The following is a 19304-nucleotide window of genomic DNA, read 5'->3' as shown; positions in this document are numbered from 1 at the left end:
TTTCTTCCTCCACTGCCTGTTCTCCACACTGTACTAAATGCATGGAGAATCCCAATAACCCTCGTCCTTAGGATTACTGTACTTCTACTGGGGACATCAGTAGCTTTGAATGAGGGTTCACTGATGACTGAGCTCTCCCAATGCTATTAATGATACTGCTGCTAAATAGAGTCCAAAGAAGGCAGGAAGGAAACCAATGCTGGACAATATTAAAACATCAGAAATACAAATTCTCTCATCTTAGAAGAGTGATGGAGAAAGAAAAACTTGGACTTTCTTCAGTGCTCTGAAAACAGTGGATTAAAGCCCCACGCAAAAATAACTTTTTGGGGTGAGGAGAGGAGAGTCCTTTAAAGGTCATCTAGTTCAACTGCCTGACCACTGCAGGGCAAACCAAAAGTTAAAGCATACCCAATTACCCAATTGCCTCTTGAACACCAACAGGCATATGGCATCAAACACTGCCATCCCTGAGAAGCCTGTTTCATTGTTCGACCACCCTAACAGTAAAGAAACTGGGAGGCAGAATATTAGTGTTTCTATGAAAAATTATGTATTATATCACAACAGAATTATCACCAGAAGAATGCTATTTCTATAGTAAGGCAAATGTAGTACTCATAGCCCTAATGAACATGATAGACCCTTGTTTTGATTCAGCAAGATGCAAGCCACTGAGTGCAGTTCTTTTTCATGCAGTAGCATGACTGATTCAATACTGCAAGGTGCTTAGCACCTTGCTCTCAGCAGAGCCATTAGGAGTTTCCTTTCTTTGCTGGATCAAGTACTTTATCAACCACTTTTATTTTTACTCTAATTGTTTATTTTCACTAAACATAAAATAAGAGCAAAATACAGGGAAGTATTACTATTTGTGCCAATTCACGCTGGTTTATTGTAACCCATATCAGAACCTTTCCTGGCTCTTCCTGTACTACTGTAATGAATGCATAAAAACAATTACATTGAGAATATATTGAATATTTACATGTGCCACTGCATAGCTTTACAAAACAAAGTTTCAGTTCTCATGGTAGGGCTCTGGTTGCCCCTAAACCCTTTTCCCTCAAGAGTCTCATAAAACAATGAAAAACTACTCTGCAGGGAAAGTGTACTTCCTCAAACTCAAGTACTCAAGCAAAATCTCAAGCAAAACGTTATCAATTTCCTTTGTAATTATTATTTTGTTCAGAAATGTATATAGTATTTACAGCTGCTTGGCTCCAAGCACTCTTTAAAATCTCTGCAGTTCTTCAAGTAATCAACACAAATGCCTCTCTGGACTGTGATTTTAAAGGAAAGAGCAAATAGATTAGAGAAGGGCTGTCCCACTCAGGGAGTATTTAAAAATAATGTTCTGGGGCCCATTTAAACCCACAGAAAAGTTAGGAAGTTTAACAATAAGCTTTTAAAGTTATCTATTGCATATGGCCTAGCAGATAAGTCCACCTTAACAGAAGAGACCCCAGCAAGCAGTGTTTTATTTGTGAAAATATAGCTGGCAAATAAAATACTGAAAATTAAAATGAAAATCAAATAATTTATGCAGAGGAAGGGAAAAATACTGCATGTTCTCTGTCCAGACAGTAGCTAAATTTTTAGTGTCAGAGAATAGCTAGTCAAGAAAGTCAAGTCCCTCATTGCACTGTACAACCTCCTGAAGGGAGTCTGTGGTGAAGAGGGATTTGGCCTCTTTTCCCAGGCAACAAGCAGGACACGGGGCAATGGCCGCAAGTTATATCAGAAGAGGTTCAGGTTGGACATAAGGAAGAACTTCTTCTCTCAGAGAGTGGTCAGGCACTGCAATGGCTGCCCAGGGAGGTGGTGGAGTCACCGTCCCTGGCAGTGTTCAAGAGGCGTCTGGATGACGTGCTGCGTGATATGGTTTAGTGCTTGTGGTGGCAATGGTGATGAGGAGACGGTTGGACTGGATGATCTTATAGGTCATTTCCAACCTTGTGATTCTTGTGATTCTTGTGAAGAAACAGTGAATAACTTGGACTACAGAAACATCTTTGCAGTCTGTGGGATAGAGTGGAAGGCAAATACTTACTCCTATGAGTATCACTTATGCCTTTGTGGAATAGGCCCAATAGATTTCTGGCAATTAGCAGAACATTTATGGGAATTCCTAAAGGGCTTTAAGAGGAGGGTTCCTGGAGCCCAGATCATCTCCCAGTACAATAAAATGTACATCTTCCTGAAGTGGAGACTGCTGTTAATGCTCCTATTAAAAGCTACTACTTTCTGCAGACATTGATCCAAAGAAGCCAGGCGTACTCACCAGTGCAGCGGCCAGTTGATGTGAACCTATAGCCAGGTTTACAGTCACAACGGTAGCTCCCAGCTGTGTTGACACATTCTGCATTTTGCTGGCACACTGGTCCGTTTTGGCATTCATCGATATCTGTCAATACAAGAAGGAATTTGATGACTATGCTATCCATGAGAATGGCAACAAAACCATTTTGTTTTTAATGCAAAGGATACAGTCATAGCAAGTATATGAATTTCTTTTGAACTGTGAAAACATCAATATATTGACAAAAGTAGACATTTGGTCAGATTCAGTTTTTTCCCCCGAAATGACCCCAAATCTACATTCTCCATTTGTAAAATTCAATCCTGTTTAGAGGACTGATACGATGGTCTTCTGAAGGTATTAGAATGCACAGGAAAGGCCTGTAGCAATTGTTCATTTGGATGTATCACTGTCTTAGACAAAAGAAATTCAACCAGTTTTCCTTACTGAGGAAAATTTAAGATGAATATATGAGTAACACTTATCCTTCTTTGATATTCGTCTGCGCTTACAATTCGGTAAGCTCAGTCCTGGTTTCTTTCTGTGGATGGCTTCCTGCTCAAGGAAGCACACTCACTCAGGATAGCTGTACCACCACATGCTATTTCTACTAGTAGTAGGATCTTAGAGACCAATATTTCAGGCACTGGTGACCCAGACAGAGAAAGACTGTAAGAATATGATGGAAAAAGTCATTCTCACAAAGTGTAAGACAAGGAATGAAAATAAATTATTACAACTGGATTTGCTTATAAGTTCTGAAGATAGATTCACAGAAGTAGAGTTTTACTGTGGGTGGATTGCTGCCAGCTCCCTGGTTCCCAAAATCTGGAAGGGAGATGAAGCATTTTATAGAGAAGATGGTATAGCCAAGAGATAACTGTAGAAGAACCTTCTTAGAGAAATACACAGTGTTAGAGAGGTGAGTCACAACCACGTTCTAATAACAGATATTGACTGCAACAAATCAACCTTACTCTGGAAAAAAAAAGAAGTGAGGGTGGAGCACTGTGCTTAAATGCAATTTTACTCTTCTTAAACAGTATGCTCAGCACTGGGTGGCACAGCAGATATCCCCTGAGCTGATTCAACCTCGGATCACAGTCAATACAACCCTCATTTTCACTTGGGTTTTCAAATTAAATAGAGAACTTTATTTCCCTAGAAATATGTTTCAGTTAGAAGGTGCGTACAGAAGATACTTGTATTTGAAGGTCCTCAGTACCACGCTCTGCAGTACCTATTTTGTCAGCAGTCATAAACCACAGCAGGGAATGAAACAATTCATATTAGTATCTTCAGTTTCTTCACGAAACTAACAATGTTAGAAGGTGTTTAAATTGGCAAATAAGTTATCATGTGTTTTTACTATGTACACAAATCTTTGCTCCATAAGAAAAAATATCTTGGAGTAAAATAATTGTTCTCATGATCTGACTCAAGACAACTATTTTTTTTTCTTGGCTTTACTGTCAAATGTGAAAAACAGTGTTTATTCCCATGACTGCTGATTCATGCTCCTTCAATCCCGAGATGTCTGATGAAAAATCTGGCATTTTCTATGCAAAAGAATTCAGAAAGTCTTAATTAACAGAGACCTATTACACCGATCCTGGTATTTCCCTTCGTTAAGACTGACTTGCAAACAGATCATATTTGCCACTGCCTGAATTGCCAGTTGGTGAAACAAAATTTCTCTGAATGAGATCAGCATTCTACCTTCACAGATCAGCAGCTTGTCATTGTAGAAGAAGCCCACCGGACACTCGCATCGGAAGCTGCCAACCATGTTTATACAGATTCCATTTTCACACACTCCAGGAATCTCTCTGCATTCATCAATATCTGCAAGAAGAATTTTTATAAATACTTGTAAATGGCACTTTGTGAAATGATACATCTTACATTTATCCTTCCTAAAATTACCAAATGTATGTGATCATCAGAACGTTCCCAACTGCAATGGACAGTGAGAATGGAAATGCAGAAATTTGCTGTTTCCTCAAGTACTCTTCACTGTAGGCCAGCTCTATCCTGCTACATGAGAAGGCAGAAGATAGTATGCATCCTTCCTCATCTCTCCCACACACAGCCCTGATGAACCTGCTCATTCATTCTGAGTGCTGAAACGGAATTACTGGGAAGAGTTGAATTGAAAGAATGCAACTTCCTTTGTTTTAATATAGGAGAACTGAATGCAAGCACTGATCAGAACTCAATTTGCACTGTTTTACCCTTGTTAATCTGGGTAATAACCATGCATTTCTTTAACAGTTTGGGAGTGCCAATGCCAGGTAACATCTGCAGTGATGCCAACGTGCTATTAATTAGATTGATTAAGCCAGGCAGCCAGGGTTTGCCAGTATTCTTTATATACATGGGTTAAGTAATTGATTTAGGCAGAAAAAAGCAGCTGTTATTTCAATTGTCTATTGGATTCCTAAGTTAATTATATTTAATATTCTGACAACAATAAACAGACTCTCCCAAACCTCTCTTGTTAGTAAAAATTGCTACATGCATTGTTGGATACAAGACAGAATTAGTAGGGAATGAGCAGATAATGTGAGTTTTAACCAGAAAATGTCTTTTTTTAAAAATTCTTTTATTTTTTTATTACTAGATTTGAGTTTCCTGATTAAAAATAGAAATTAGTAAAACCACCTTACTCTCTGAACTGGCCATCTGGGGTAAGTATATAGAACTTCAATCCAAACAACAGACGAGTAACATGTAAAGATTGTGACCAAATATTACAAGGTACACAGAACACTGTCCCTGCAAAGCATGTGCTATCTTGTTCCCATGCTTGGTGCCTAAAGATGTAAGGGACATCAGGAGATGCTAAGCAAAAACATCAGGATGAACGTTGCAACCTAGTGACACCCACCAAGACACCAGAGCAGCAGGAAGAGCCTGTCGTTTGTATGGTGTAAAGCTGTGTGTTCACCCCTCTGATGCTGCATTGGAACATGCTGGTGGCCTTATGGGATAGCCCTTTTGTTTCAAGTTGGCTCCTGCCCTGCTCTGTGGTGCGATGGGGTGGAGAGAGCTGACTGCAACACTCCTGGCACACACGCTGCTACAGGTGCAACTTTTACTTCTGTGCACGTTAGGCTGATCCACGGTCCCTCTGCAGTGCTATATCCCATTGAGTTTATATGGCTGAACATCAATTCCCATGATTCTGAATCGATGCTCAAGCCATACCTCAGTGCCTTTTGTTGATGAATGGCCCAACTGATAATATATTGGGTAATGTTAACAATGAGAAGTGGAAACTTTTCTCATAAGAAACCATCCTGATAAATCATAATACTGTATATTTCAGTAACTTCTTTAAAAAAGACATTTCCTATTTTAACTAGAAAAACTTTCATCTAACTAGCTGAACACTGCATCCCCCCCAGCGACAGCTTAATCCAAAAGCACCTGATTGCTCTCTATATATTGCCGCAGTGTGTTAAAGGTCACATTATCTGCTTCTTATTTGCATTCTTCTGTGAATAAAAGCAAAATGGAGTCCCAGTAGGGATTTACTCAGATCCTTGTCTTTGAATTTCTCATCCTCTCCCTCTTTTTGTTTTGCAATTTGTTACTCACCATTCAAAAGTTATACACAATAACACATGTGAGAAAAATTCCAGTTAAACTGAAGAAAGGATTTTTGTGTCAAACCAATACACTTGGGGAATGGTGTGAAATGTCAAATTAAATCCGTGCTTTAGTCTCAGGAAAGACTCCTCATTCGACCCAGACCAAATGCTGATTGGCCTTTCTCCCAGTGCTTGTATGCTTGGTCATCTGTGCCCTGCTGTAGGCCTGATGACAATTTCTTTAGAGCTTTATTTTGCCTTAATAACAAGCAGCAATAATCATTGCTGCCAGCTAGGAGGAGCTATACAGAAAGCTTGCAGATTCAGAGCTAGATGGAAGGTTCAACACCATTACACTGTTTGAAATAAATAACTGGGAAAGGAAACTTCCTCTCTTCCTTGGACAGAGGTAGTATAGAGTTTAGTTCAGAACAGAAATCACAACCCACCAACTGGTAATCCTGTGTAAATGTCAATGAAGAATCCAGGCCTTTGACTTCCACAGAGTGTAGAAAACTCATCTGCAACAGGAAAACAAAACAGTGAGAAAATAAAGCATATTTTAAGTTAATCAACAGCCAAAAATTCACTATATCCTTAACCTGCAGTCCAAAATTCACTACATCTATTGTCTAACAATTTTCTTATTCTGCTTGTAAGCACCTGCAGGACACACAGAAGTATGCAGACCTCGAGGGCTCACACTGTGATGTGCCTGGTACACATGCAGGTTCTATTCAAAGGCCCCTGAGAACAGCATATATACAAAGATGCAGAAAACTTGGGCTCACATCCTGGTTTTCCTGTGCGTGTGCTTATCTTTGCATTGCATTTTCTGCGTACAAGTCAGATCTGACTTTAAAAAATCTGAACCATAAGTTGGAAGTTATCCAATTAATTGTCTAGGAAGTCTGTTCTTGAAGCAAACCAACTCATAACAGAATGGGAAGTCCTAGGCTCAATTACTAGGTCTAAATCAGTGTGGAGGATTCCTGTATCCCACACAATACATCCAGAAACTGCTACATCTTATATGTAGCTGTTTGACACAGATCATTCTCAGAAGACACTGAGGTACTTCTGTAACGGTGAACAGAAAGGCCCCCTATGGCAATCAGCAGTCAGGGCACAGCGTGGCACATACAATATTTGTTGGAGCAATGCCACTTTTGTGCCTGCTTCAGTATGCCTTGAGCAATAGGCATTTGCAAAGAGGCAAGTGAAATCTCTCATACAGAGAAACTATCACAGAGGAGGCATGCATGGCCCACAGTCTGCACACACACCACTCCAAAAGGATTTAAATATACACCCTGATTGTGACTAGGACTGATTCCACACTGACCAAAAGTAATCATTTCAGACACATAAGACAAAAGTAATCCACCTCTTTCTCTAACAACGTTACATCTGCTATCAGTAAACATGTTACTAAAGCTTTCACATCGCTTTGCAATGAGGGGAAAAAAAGTACCAGTGCTAGGGATAGGACACTGTTCACAAGGCTTATTCCATGCACGTCCAATGTTGTACGAACAACAGCACATTTTCTTGGTCATATTAAAGAGCAGTTCGCCATCACAGGTTTGATTGTCAGCATAATAATTTCTGTAGCATAGACTTCTTCTCATATCTGTAAAAATGAAAAAAACAAAACAAAAGGACAATGCATTAGCAGCTCTTATGGACGATGATGAACTGAAGGGCTTAGGAGCTACCTCCTAATGTATGTGTTTTTCAGATGCCTATCAAGTAGATGCTGTGGCACTTAAAATACTACATTAAAATCTGTTCCTACAAAATTTCTAGTTTTTGAAATTTTTTCTAGTTTTAGAAATTTTTTCTAGTTTTAGTTTCACCTGCAGAAGCTTTTAACTGAAAAGCTGAGGTGAAAACTGGAAGGAATGAACACAGAAAATATCAAATCAAAGGAGTAATTCTGATGATGAGATACTAAAAAACCTAATAAAAGTGATCAACTATGATTCATGCAATAAAATTAGTGAAAGAAGCTTGATCTTTTGTTCAGTTAACTCTCATATAACTACATTTGAGGAATAATTCTGATCTGTGCCAGTTACAGCCCTGGCCCAAAGCATGAAGATAAAGCTTAAAAAAGCCCTACATACCCATACAGTTGTTCCCTCCATTGACTTGCATGTAATCGGGAGGACAGATGCAGGTGTAGTTCCCAACAGTATTGTAACACGTGCCAGGTCCACAAATGCCAGGTGTATCACACTCATTCACATCTAGAAGAGAACAAAAAGGCAGTGAGTGGCCACAGCAATTTTCTCATTATGCTTCCAAGAATGAAAATGTCTCAGCAATACCTAAGGTTCATTTTCAAGGAGAGATCAATTCTGCTACGCGTTGATTTTTCATCATTTTATACAAATAAAAGCAGCAGAATAGTTAAGTGAATGCTACGTACCATCACATACTCGAGTCTCCTCATTCAAATAGTAACCTGATGGACACTGACACTGGAAGCTACCAAATGTATTAATACACTTTCCTCCTTGGCAGAGCCCAGGCAGTTCTTGACATTCATCAATATCTGTTCAAACAAATTCACAGACATTATCTCATTCATGCTTTTCCATGAAAATAACACTCCCTGAAGAGTTTTATAGTTTTAGATGTATAAAAATAGGAAAATGTAAACATTACCCTCTAATATAACTGTAATAGGGTTCGGTCGGAATCCTTCTCCTCCAGGGCAAAGAACCTTATACTCAGCTGAAAACAAAATAGAATTATGAATCTGCAATAGTAGAAACATTTTCAGCGTAATTACCTTTGAAAATTAGTCAAATTATTTCAGGAAAATTTAAATGTAAAGATACTAGATAACCAGATATCAACATTAGGTTTTACAGCTGTTATTCCATTTTGCATTGCCAAGTGTTTTATGTAATAGAATACATATACAGAAGTGATGATAATATTCTTAATAGATAATTTTTTTGAAAGGCGTGTAGAAGTTTTGGTTAACAGTTGCTGAGGTTCTCCAGGAACCTCTTCCCTGCATGTACAACAAATAACCACACCAGGACTTGAGTTACCTGGCTAAATGAGAAAAACAAGACAAAACAAAAAAAAGATGTATTGTTAACTCTAACCAGGGAAAGCTGACTTACTTGTGTTCACAGATGGGCACTGTTCACAGGGAACTCCCCAAGCTCTGCCCAGGGAGCAGCAACAGGAAGCCTTAGAAACACCCACTCCAATTTCATTGCTGCAGAAGGTGCCACCATTATCTCCACGAGTTTTAATGTCCAGGTAACAGTTGCCTGATCGTGTATCTATTTGGAATGCACATAATACCAAACATTACCAGAGAAGAAAGCAAATAACAAAAATATCTCATAAGCATATTCTTAGAAAGCCCTTCTTTTTTGCAGGACATTCACAGAAGGTAACTTGTGCTGTCCATGAGGACCCAGCCTTCCTCCTCTCTTAGACAGGACAGTGCTGCCCCATCTCTTTGCTCCACTGTTGTACTTTTCACAAAGCAGGGAATTTATTCAATATAGCAGGGGAAGTTCAGCCAGGTCTTTTCTCATTGTTATTTACATTGTCACCCACATTTGTACATCCTTTCCAGAATGAAAACATCTACACATTAGGAATTTTAAATACATTTGAACTTTTTTAGCATCTCTATGCTCACTTAAAATAAAAGCAAAAAAATATCAGAGGAGTACCAAGCAGTTAGACTCTAATACAAGAATTCTTCCATTGGTCATAAAAGCTGCATCTAGCCAAGATGCACTCAATACTACAAGAGCATGAGTGGCTTTGTGCCACAGCTTCATTTGCCTACCATCCTGGGTCCAACTGGATGTTGGTTGAAGGTTGCTGAATTTTAAAACTCTCTCATGCCTTCTTTAAATTGGACACTTATAACAAGCCCCAAGGTGTTGGCTCTGACAAGGCCCTGTTGGCACGCTACATCACTCTGGACATATCTCTACTGCACTATTAGAACTTCTAAAGCCAAGGGCAGTGAGGTGAGAGTTTATTCTAGCCCTCTTCCATGACCTAGAACTGTATCCCTAACAGTTAGCCTTACAGCCTTTCTGTGCAACTTCACTTGTTAATGAATGCAGTCCTTACCAACACAGCCAACGCGGGTGGGATTCAGCTCAAAATCTGGAGGGCACTCACAGGTGTAACTACCAGCCGTATTGACACATGTACCACTAATGCAGGTTGTGGGATCTGCACATTCATTAACATCTGCAAGAAAAAAACAGCAGGAGGTAAGCAAATACACATGGACACTATCAATATATCAACTACACTGACTACCATAAATCCATTAGCTCTCAAGTACTGATATCCAAGAAGCTTTAAAATGTACACACACACTCTAGAAGTATAACACTAGCCTAAAATCAATTCTTCATTGCGCTGTGAAAAAAAGTGGAAACACAATCTATGAATTCACATACAGTATTCAGAAATACTTAAAGGAAACCTAGATAACAAGCTCACTGCTTACAATACAGTACTGTGAATGGAAACTACAGGGCACAACAAATCTCTGCCTGGAAGATGTGAACAGGCAGAACGGTCATCTTGTATTTCTTTCCTTCTTTACTTAAGGCAGTGTGATACTGGAGGCTGACAAAGAATGGGAAAGAGTAGAGTAGAGAAAGCCACTAGTATCCATAGTACAGTCCCCGCTGCCTTTTCTTTCAGTGCTATACAGTAGGGAAGGGTGCATTTTCCCTATATCCAAACTGATACGTACAGATTTTTAATAGAATTTCCTTTGGAGTTGATAATAACATTAACAGAAAATTAAAAAGCATGCTGTTCAAAATCATCTTTACCTGTGCAATTACCACCACTTCTGTCCAACTCATAGCCCACTTCACACTCGCATCGGAAAAGTCCAGGAAGGTTATGACAAGTTCCATAGACGCAGATGTTAGGAAGTGAGCACTCATCAATATCTGACAGAGAAATAGGAGGGGAAAAGTATGAATTTTCTTTAACTTTCTAATACAGGTACAGGAAACTACAAAAAGGTTCAGAAAACATGAATCTGGAAGCCAACGGCTCCTGAGCATTGGGTAAGAGCAAAAAAAAAATAACATGCAAGATTAATATTTGAGGCCTAAGTAACCTAAACCATAGCCTTTGTTTTGGGCAAAAGGCTCTTTTCAGTGTCACTAGAAGCCATGCCAGGAACAATCTGAGCTTGTTAGTGGGCTAACCTGACAACTAGCAAAATTAAACATGGCAGGAGATAAGCTTTAAACAAGAAGTTTCTCCTAAATCAGCAGCCATCTCCAGAAAGCAGGACTTCAGTGAAACAAAATTAATTAAATAAATAAATCAAAAACCAACAAAAGTGAATACTAATATTCAGGTTCCTGCATTTGACAGATTTTGAGTTTGGCACCTGGAGCTCACTTTTGTGTGCTTTGTTCAAATCATGATATCCAATTCAGCATTTAAGGAATGCTGCACTGCACAAAGAACAGCTAATTTGATATGATAACAAGAGTGTTTACAAAGAACCTTAAAATCCTGCATTTAGTCTGCACATCCAAGACATCCAGGATAGACTGTTATAGCAACAGGAATTAGACTCTATATAAGCTATTTAAAGTTAGCTAAAAGCTTTCTAAGTAAATTGTTGCATGAAACACTATGAAACCTAATATTGTTTTAGTTTACAGAAAAATTCAAGCTCATAAATTATTTCTCTTGGTAGATTACTTAAAACAATGCACAGAACACTTCTGAGGGGAAAAATCCTATTTATAGAGGTGCACTTATGAACTCCATCAAATATCAGTTCTTATTAGTATGTCAGATGATATGGCTGCTGCTTCTTAACTGACTGAACTGATCAGCGCCGCACAAACTGCGGATTTCAAATGTTACTACTGAGAACATGACCTTAATTAAATACAGGTAAGTGACAGATTACTTTCAAAATAGTACAAAAACTTTCCGCAAGGCTTCAAATTCTGATTCTGCACATGGCAGAAGCTCTCAAAACGGGTTCACTGTGTTAGCTACAAAACCAGTGTTTTTCAGCTTCACATACACAAAGCCAAAATAAAACTTTTTCTGCTTAATTTTAATGAATAAAATTAAGAACTGTTTGCAGACTAAGCAAGATAAAATGGCTGCTGACCAAGTCATTTGGATCACCAGTCACACCACAAATAATACGTGGTTAGACAGTCTCCAAAAACTTTTTCTCTATATACAACAGGTTGATGAAGACACAAGGGCTCATAATAAATATTAGCAACCTTTTTCTGTTTAAATGACTATAAATGAAAAAACCAAAAAACTATTGACAATTTTCAGGCAGTTCTCAATGCAACCATAACTGCAACCAACTGCAAGATTTTTCAGACATAAAGTATTATTAAGACAGAGTTTGCTGAATGTTGTTCAAAGCTTATGGTGAATTACCTTCACATGCTTTCCCATCCAGACTTGGCAAAAATCCCATATCACATTCACAGCGATACCCTCCTGGGGCATTGAGGCACTGCCCATTTTCACAGAGATTCAAGTTTTCAGAGCATTCATCTAGGTCTGTAAAAGGAAGAGAAATTGCAGGTTTACAGTAAACACAGTGTTCTCAACACTTGTTTCAGCTACAGCATGCAGTGTTCAAGGATTTTAACAATTCTGCACATGTAGAAGAAACTATAGTCTACTTAAGCTTACAAGCTATTACATGCAACAGCTTGGTATATTTTCTACATTAGGAAAATGCAGCTTCTAACAAAAAACAAACTGAGCTAGAGAGACAGACTGCTAACATATCTGCAGTTAACAGAAACTGGAGGCAGTACACATGGTCAAATTTAGATTTTCAGAACAAGCATGTCTGTTTTATTATTGTTATGACTTCTATTACAGAAAGGCCTAGTGGCAGCAACAGAGATAAGAGATTTACTGTGAAATAAACAGGTCCAGTAATAGATGGTCTCTATGCCAAACATAAAACACTGACAAAGTGGCACTGAGGTGAAAATATAACCAAAATCAAATTGGAATTAAACAGTTGAGAAAAGCCGTCTTGGTAGTACTGGGTTACCTGACCCTTCAGATAGACTGTGGCCATTATTTTCTAGCTGACATTTTATGCATCACAACCCACGTGTTGCAGCTGGCAGTGTGCAGGTTATGGAGGCCACTGAGGAGATGAATCAGATTCAGGACTAAATTATAGAGACTGAATTAATAATTCAAATTTGGCCTTAAACCTGTGGAGCCATTTTCTCAGATGTCTTGAAAACTGCTATCATTCCTAAAGTGCTGCGGATTTGCACTAGCTGAAAATCTGGCCCAGCGAATGCCTTATCACATGGCTTTATACTGAACAGGACCCCTCTCCATATAGCATTACCAGCAACACTGAATTTGTTAGTGTTAGCTGGGGTCCTGATGACCAAGTCTACGTGAGCTGTACTGTTCTTCAAAGCAGAAGACGTAAGTGAGGGTGGGAAATTTAGCTCTCTAGCAGTGTTTTACAGTAACATTGACAGTTCATAAAATGAGGTTTCAGCATGTCAGCACTGTGCCTTGACATCAACTTTCAGGGTGATGCAGTAAAGAGGTCCGACAATAGAAACCTCCTTATGGAAAAACATTTTTAGGCAGTTTATATGATTATTTTAATACACATGCCCCACCACTTAAATATCAATATTGGCAGCCAATGAACTGGTCTACAAATTGGATAAATTATATGACCAAGCACTGTTTTAATGTTTGCAATCCACTAGCAAGAAAAGGTCAATGAAAACTTTCATTTTATGAAGAGAAAAAAGCAACTGCTTTAGGCCAGGTATAATACGCAGTACCTTTCAAGTTTTGGCAACTTAAATGAATTAGAATACAGTGAAGGATGACATTCAACAATAATTTCAAATCTTTAAAAGGTGGCTGTTTTTTCTAATCTGACATTGAATCATAGGCTAACTTAGGTCGTAAAGGACCATTGGAGGTCACCTGGTCCAGCCTCTGCCATAGAGAAGATTAATTTTAAAATTAGATCAGATTGCTCACAGCTTTGCCCAGCTGAGTTCTTAGTAATTCCAAAGATGGAAATCTTACAATCTCTTTGGGCACTTGCTGCAGCTTAAATGCTATCCTCTGAAATAGCAACTGAATACTGGGACCATCAGACTTAATACAATACAGTCCTTGAACTGAGTCGCATTTTATATTCCAGCTGAATGGAAATTATGAGTACAAAATCACAGAGTTTACACTGTGAATATTAACTCACTGATATCTATGCTTAAATTTTAATACCAATAAAAGTAAGTGCCAGGTGAATATTCAAGCATGGTACTTCTCTTGTTGCTAAGAAAGCTCACCTGTACAAGTGAAGCCATCCCCAGTATAACCTTCTTTACACAGGCAGCGGTAAGAGCCCATTGTATTCTTGCAGTCAGCATGTGGGCTACACATGTGGGTTCCATTGGAGCACTCATCCAGATCTTTAAAATAATAATTTTTTAAAAAGCAACATTAGTCAACAAAACAAAACTGACTCAGCACAAATACACACTTTAAATAGCATATGGCAGACAGAACCTCTACTTAAAATAATCATGTCTATAGTAAAACCTACACAACTGTGGAACCATCTGATTGGAAAAGCAGGCGGAACTTATTTGCAGGCCAGCAAAGCAGTCTGACAAGGTAAGTGTGAGTGAGGAAGCCACATGGCACCCTCAGTTTAAGAACTTCTGGGTTATATCTTGTTTTCACAGGAAGTACTGAGAGACCTCTCACTCCACAGCACAGCCACAAGCTGCTCCTAAGGACACACTGTCTCTCCCCATGGTCCAGTCCACTTCCACTGTTTCAAAAGCCAAACATGAGATAATGTTGATTTCAGTTACCATGGCAGAGAATTTGCCCTTCAACGGATCATGTCAAATTGACCTAACAAAGCAGAATAACAGTTTCTCTTCTCAATTTGTAGGTGTGGTACCGTTTTTTCCAGAGTTGCTGAGCTACAGTATTGATCAGACCTTACAAATAAATACAAATGCATACAACTCTCACCTGTGCATTTGATACCATTTCCAATCCAGCCGCTGCTGCAGCTACATTTAAAACTTCCTGGTGTGTTTGTACAAACAGCGTGTCTATCACAGTTATGGGCTCCAATTTCACACTCATTGATATCTGTAAACACAGAGATGTTTGAAGAGCTCATGGATCAAACTTTCTCATAGACAGACTACTGATACAGTTATTTCTCAGGAAAGAGAAGATGAACACAGATCACCACTTCTTTACAAAATGACATTTAGAAGTGATGCAGAGGGAAAGTAAAATTACAAAGAAGAGCAAAGAAGCATGCAGTGCATTTCACATGTGCTGGCTTACCACCTATTTTTCTGATAGGTATTTAAAGCAGTGTTTCTGCATTCCACTCCAATGCTTTTTACAACTGAGGAGGAAGCAAGTACCATAACATTCAGTGCATTCACAAAGAAGATGTGGACACAGTCTTTGGGAAGTAGAGGATAAGAACTATAAAGATTACCACAGCAGATGTTTGGCATCCAGGGATGCATGTCTGTCAAGCAGCTTTCCCACAGGTTAAGGGTCAAACCTGCTGACTAAGAGCTGATGACATGAGGACCTGTGCTGCCTTGACAACTCAGAGACACCACTACAATTTACTGGCACACTGTGAGCGCAGAGCTGTGTGTGTGTGTATGTGTGTGTGTGTGTAAGACAACAGCATTCCCATCTGCCTATCCTGGGGTCTACAGAGAAGGACTCAGGTGGCTCTGCAGTGCATAGTTTACTAAATGGTCTCAGAGGGACTACTGCACAGAGACTCCTGAAACACAGCACACCCATGTTCCCCACAGGTATCTTAAAGGATGCTGACAACACCAGCTGGGTACCATCTGCAGACTCCTAGGATTATCCTCAGACAGTTAATGAAGCCAGGTTCTGCTCTGCCAGACACTGTGTGGAAGGTGGAGGATGGGCTCTATCACTGTATTTGATGAGATAGCTGATGGAGGCAAAGATTACTAGGCATGCAGTTTATTAACACAGTGAAAAAAAGGTTAACATCCTCATCCGTAGAGATACCAGGCAGCAAGCAATCCAAGCTTTAATATAACGCATCCATGCCAGCACATTCACTTGAATATTTGCTTTTTTCACATTATTTTGATTCTCAGGCATTCTCTGGCAATGTCAAAATTTATAGACAGAAAAAAAAACTAAACTGAACTCCACTCTTCCTTGTCATAAAACAATATTAATGTTCCGTATAAGTACTTGGAGAATGTATAAACTCAAAGGCAAAGTTTTCAGAAATTACTATTGGTAACTAAAACAAATCCATCAGAAGTTTTCTTACACATCTGAGCTATGGATTTTACAGAGCTTTCTATAACCAAGATATAACTGTGCTTTACAAATATATAGGATGTAAATTATCTAGAATTCACATCAAATCACTTAATATTTTTATCATTTTTTTAGCACTCCCAGATGCCTTTGCTATTGCAGTAAGCCAAAGCATGATATTTTGTACAAATCTGATGGAAAGGGAAAACAATCACACGAACTATGCACTATTCCATACATAAAAATCCAGCTCAGATCCCTATTGAGAAGATAATTAAGAAAGGGTATGAGCCATCAACCAGTTAGCAGTCACTGGAGGCCCCAAACCCTTAAAACTCACCTACTGTAGTACCTAAAAGCAATTAGCTCCTTAAGGAGGGCAAAAGAATGGAGCTACTGGGGAAACTGTCCAGATAAGATCTTAGCCATTTCTTTTATAGCCCTTAGGTCTTCTGCCCACCTTCTTTAGATGTAAGGCTTGATGTCCTTTTTTAATGCCCTACACATATATTCTGTCTTTTCACAAAAGCTACATGTTGCTCTGAGAAGCAGATAACACATCTTTCATCCTACTATCAAATTCTCAGGTCCAAAAATTACCCGAACACACTGACTGCTTCAGTCTATGTAGGGGAACTGCATCTAATCTTATTCCTCTGAGTTTTTTTCGAAACAAGGCGCTGAATCAAAACTCCAGACATGAGTATTTCCATAATCCGAATATTGAAGTCCAGACACAGATCTAAGTCTGGCAGCTGGAATCTACTACTAATGAATGCTGACTGCACCAACAAGCTTGAAAACATACAAATGGACACTTACTTTCAAAAACTGTTTTAAAAAGAGAAGTGCCAGGAGCAGACAAACTCAGAGCATATTTGCCTTCATCATGTGCAGAAACTCATATGCCGATAACATCACCCTAACAGGAAACTAGCGTCTGTTAAAAATCTTCAGGGTGGTCAGAAAAAAAACAAAACACTCATTTTGGCTTGGACCGAAGGGAAAGACTAGAAGGAATTTCTAGAGGTCAGTTATGGTATAACATTGACATAAAAAAGCTGAGGCAAACACTCTATATTTTAACCTTTACGTGATTTTTAAAACCAAACTGTTAAACCTCAACTAACATTGTGATCGCTCTGCATTTGATTATTTGATGCTTTGAAACAATCACATGCTTCCTTATACCCTTTGAAGCACAACAAAACAACAAAAATCATCATCAGTCGAGATACTTCTGCCAAGAATTCTTCTAAACCGCCAGCAAATACAAACAGAAACTTGCATGCAACAGCTACGCCACAATGAAGTCATGTTCAGGCTCAATTTTAAGGCAATCTAAAAACAATTTGCAATTCTACATGAAGCGTCTCCATCCCATTTTGCACTGGTTCACTAACAGCTTGCACCTAAGAGTCTCCACTAATATCTCCCAGTGGAAGAGAAAGAAATTGCTGCACCTTCTCACAGCTTATGGGCTGAGCACCTTCCCCACCACCCTTCTTGTTCACTTTGTGTCAGCTATCTGCCACAAAGGCTAAAAGGCTTGGAATCTTCTGCGGGATGAAAGTTGTGAGCACAAATGTATATCCAAACAGAGGTATTAATAATGGGATCAGCTTTCTCAGATATCACGCACTGAAATGCCATTCCACTTGCTTTGAACAAAATCCCAAGATCCTTTTTTAGCTTTTATCCACACACACACACCCAAAAAAAAAAATATCAATGCTTTTTTGCCTGGGTAAAGATCAAATGGGGAATGCCATGCCAAATATATTTTCTAATACCAACTACCTATAGAGGTATGTTGTAGGGATTATTTCATTGATGCATGAAAAAACTTTCATATATTTAGATGAAAGCTGATTGAAGTATATAACGTACCATCAATAGCTTTGTCCCAGATTTTACTTATTTTCAAATCTATCTGTATTTAACTCACTCGTTACTTTACTGTAATCCCAATTCTCTCCTTTCATTGCACAGCTGAAGTTTAAGCCTAAATTTATTGCACTGCAATTATTTCCAAGGCAGAAGAGATCTCAGACCAAACATGGTCCTGTGTAAATGGGGCAGTAAAATCAATGGAATTTATGCCTGCTTATACTGGAGCTTAATATGGATTTATGTTGCCATAAGTATTGAATTATGACTTCACAGAACGAAAGAAAACGGAGAAGTTGAGCTCTGCAGGGGAAAAATTAATACAACATAAATATCTTTAATAAGAGCAAGAGTCCAGATTGTGCTGTCTGCATGGCAGTACAAACAGTACTACTCTTCAAATAGCTCCAACTCTTTTCATGCAATTGTTTGAAGAGTAAGGCATGACTCAGTATGAGTAAAGGTATCAAGACCCAAAGAGCACACACGAGGATGCTACTCAGTGTTTAACACAAGGATGTCCTATTCCTATCGACTTCAGTGGGATTTTCATTAAAGAGTAAAAGAATGAGTCACTGATTTATATCAACCTTCTACTTCTGCCTCCAGTATGTGGCTGTGACAAGCCAAAGAAAATAAAGACATTCCAATCCAAGACTGACACTGCATCCTCAGCCAGTCCCACTGTGCCCCAGTCCTGCTGCACACATGTTCTCAGCTTTGTAATTGCACAACTCCCATTAATACTAAGGGAGTTGTCTGCCTAAAACAGATGAGAATACGCATGATAAATAATATGCAGATCTGACATCATAACAATCCCAAGCACTATGGGGAAAAAAAAAAAATGTCAGTCACCCTATTTTGTTGGCTTCTTTAGTTCTCTTCTCTGGACAAATATTTTTTCTCTTAAGCCTTCGGCAATTAATAATGCATGTCTTCCATTAATCACAGAGGCCCAAGTTTTTAGGGCTATACATGTGCAGCAGAAATGCACACTTAATATATACCTGTTGTATAGGCAGTATGCTTGCAAATATGGCAATTGAATGCATGAGACAGACAGAATCTGCATGGAGAATCCCCACACAGTCTGCAAGTGGATCATTAAAAATCGTTCAAGGAGCAGCGCA

At 38.9% G+C, this 19304-nt stretch overlaps 1 protein-coding gene across 5 annotated transcripts in view; it reads right to left on the bottom strand.

Moving 5' to 3' along the window:
• The window catches only part of FBN1 (fibrillin 1), a 147314-nt gene that overhangs the window by 23338 nt on the left and 104672 nt on the right, over positions 1-19304 (bottom strand). For 3 of the 5 annotated variants that reach the window (XM_052671920.1, XM_052671922.1, XM_052671921.1), the window contains 13 exons: positions 14968-15090; positions 14271-14393; positions 12349-12474; positions 10743-10865; positions 10021-10143; positions 9042-9206; positions 8572-8640; positions 8333-8458; positions 8028-8150; positions 7373-7531; positions 6348-6419; positions 4022-4147; positions 2285-2407 (listed from right to left, as the gene is read on the bottom strand). In XM_052671920.1, coding sequence (XP_052527880.1) covers positions 2285-2407; positions 4022-4147; positions 6348-6419; positions 7373-7531; positions 8028-8150; positions 8333-8458; positions 8572-8640; positions 9042-9206; positions 10021-10143; positions 10743-10865; positions 12349-12474; positions 14271-14393; positions 14968-15090 — 1581 coding nt within the window. The remainder of the gene's footprint in view (positions 1-2284; positions 2408-4021; positions 4148-6347; positions 6420-7372; positions 7532-8027; positions 8151-8332; positions 8459-8571; positions 8641-9041; positions 9207-10020; positions 10144-10742; positions 10866-12348; positions 12475-14270; positions 14394-14967; positions 15091-19304) is intronic. The other 2 variants (XM_052671923.1, XM_052671924.1) reach the window with 2 other exon arrangements.

Source organism: Tympanuchus pallidicinctus, unplaced genomic scaffold (genome assembly GCF_026119805.1).
Source record: "Tympanuchus pallidicinctus isolate F22 unplaced genomic scaffold, pur_lepc_1.0 scaffold12, whole genome shotgun sequence".
Classification (NCBI taxonomy): domain Eukaryota; kingdom Metazoa; phylum Chordata; class Aves; order Galliformes; family Phasianidae; genus Tympanuchus; species Tympanuchus pallidicinctus.
Note: the sequence above shows the minus strand (reverse complement) of the source record. Positions and strands in the feature narration are given on the sequence as shown.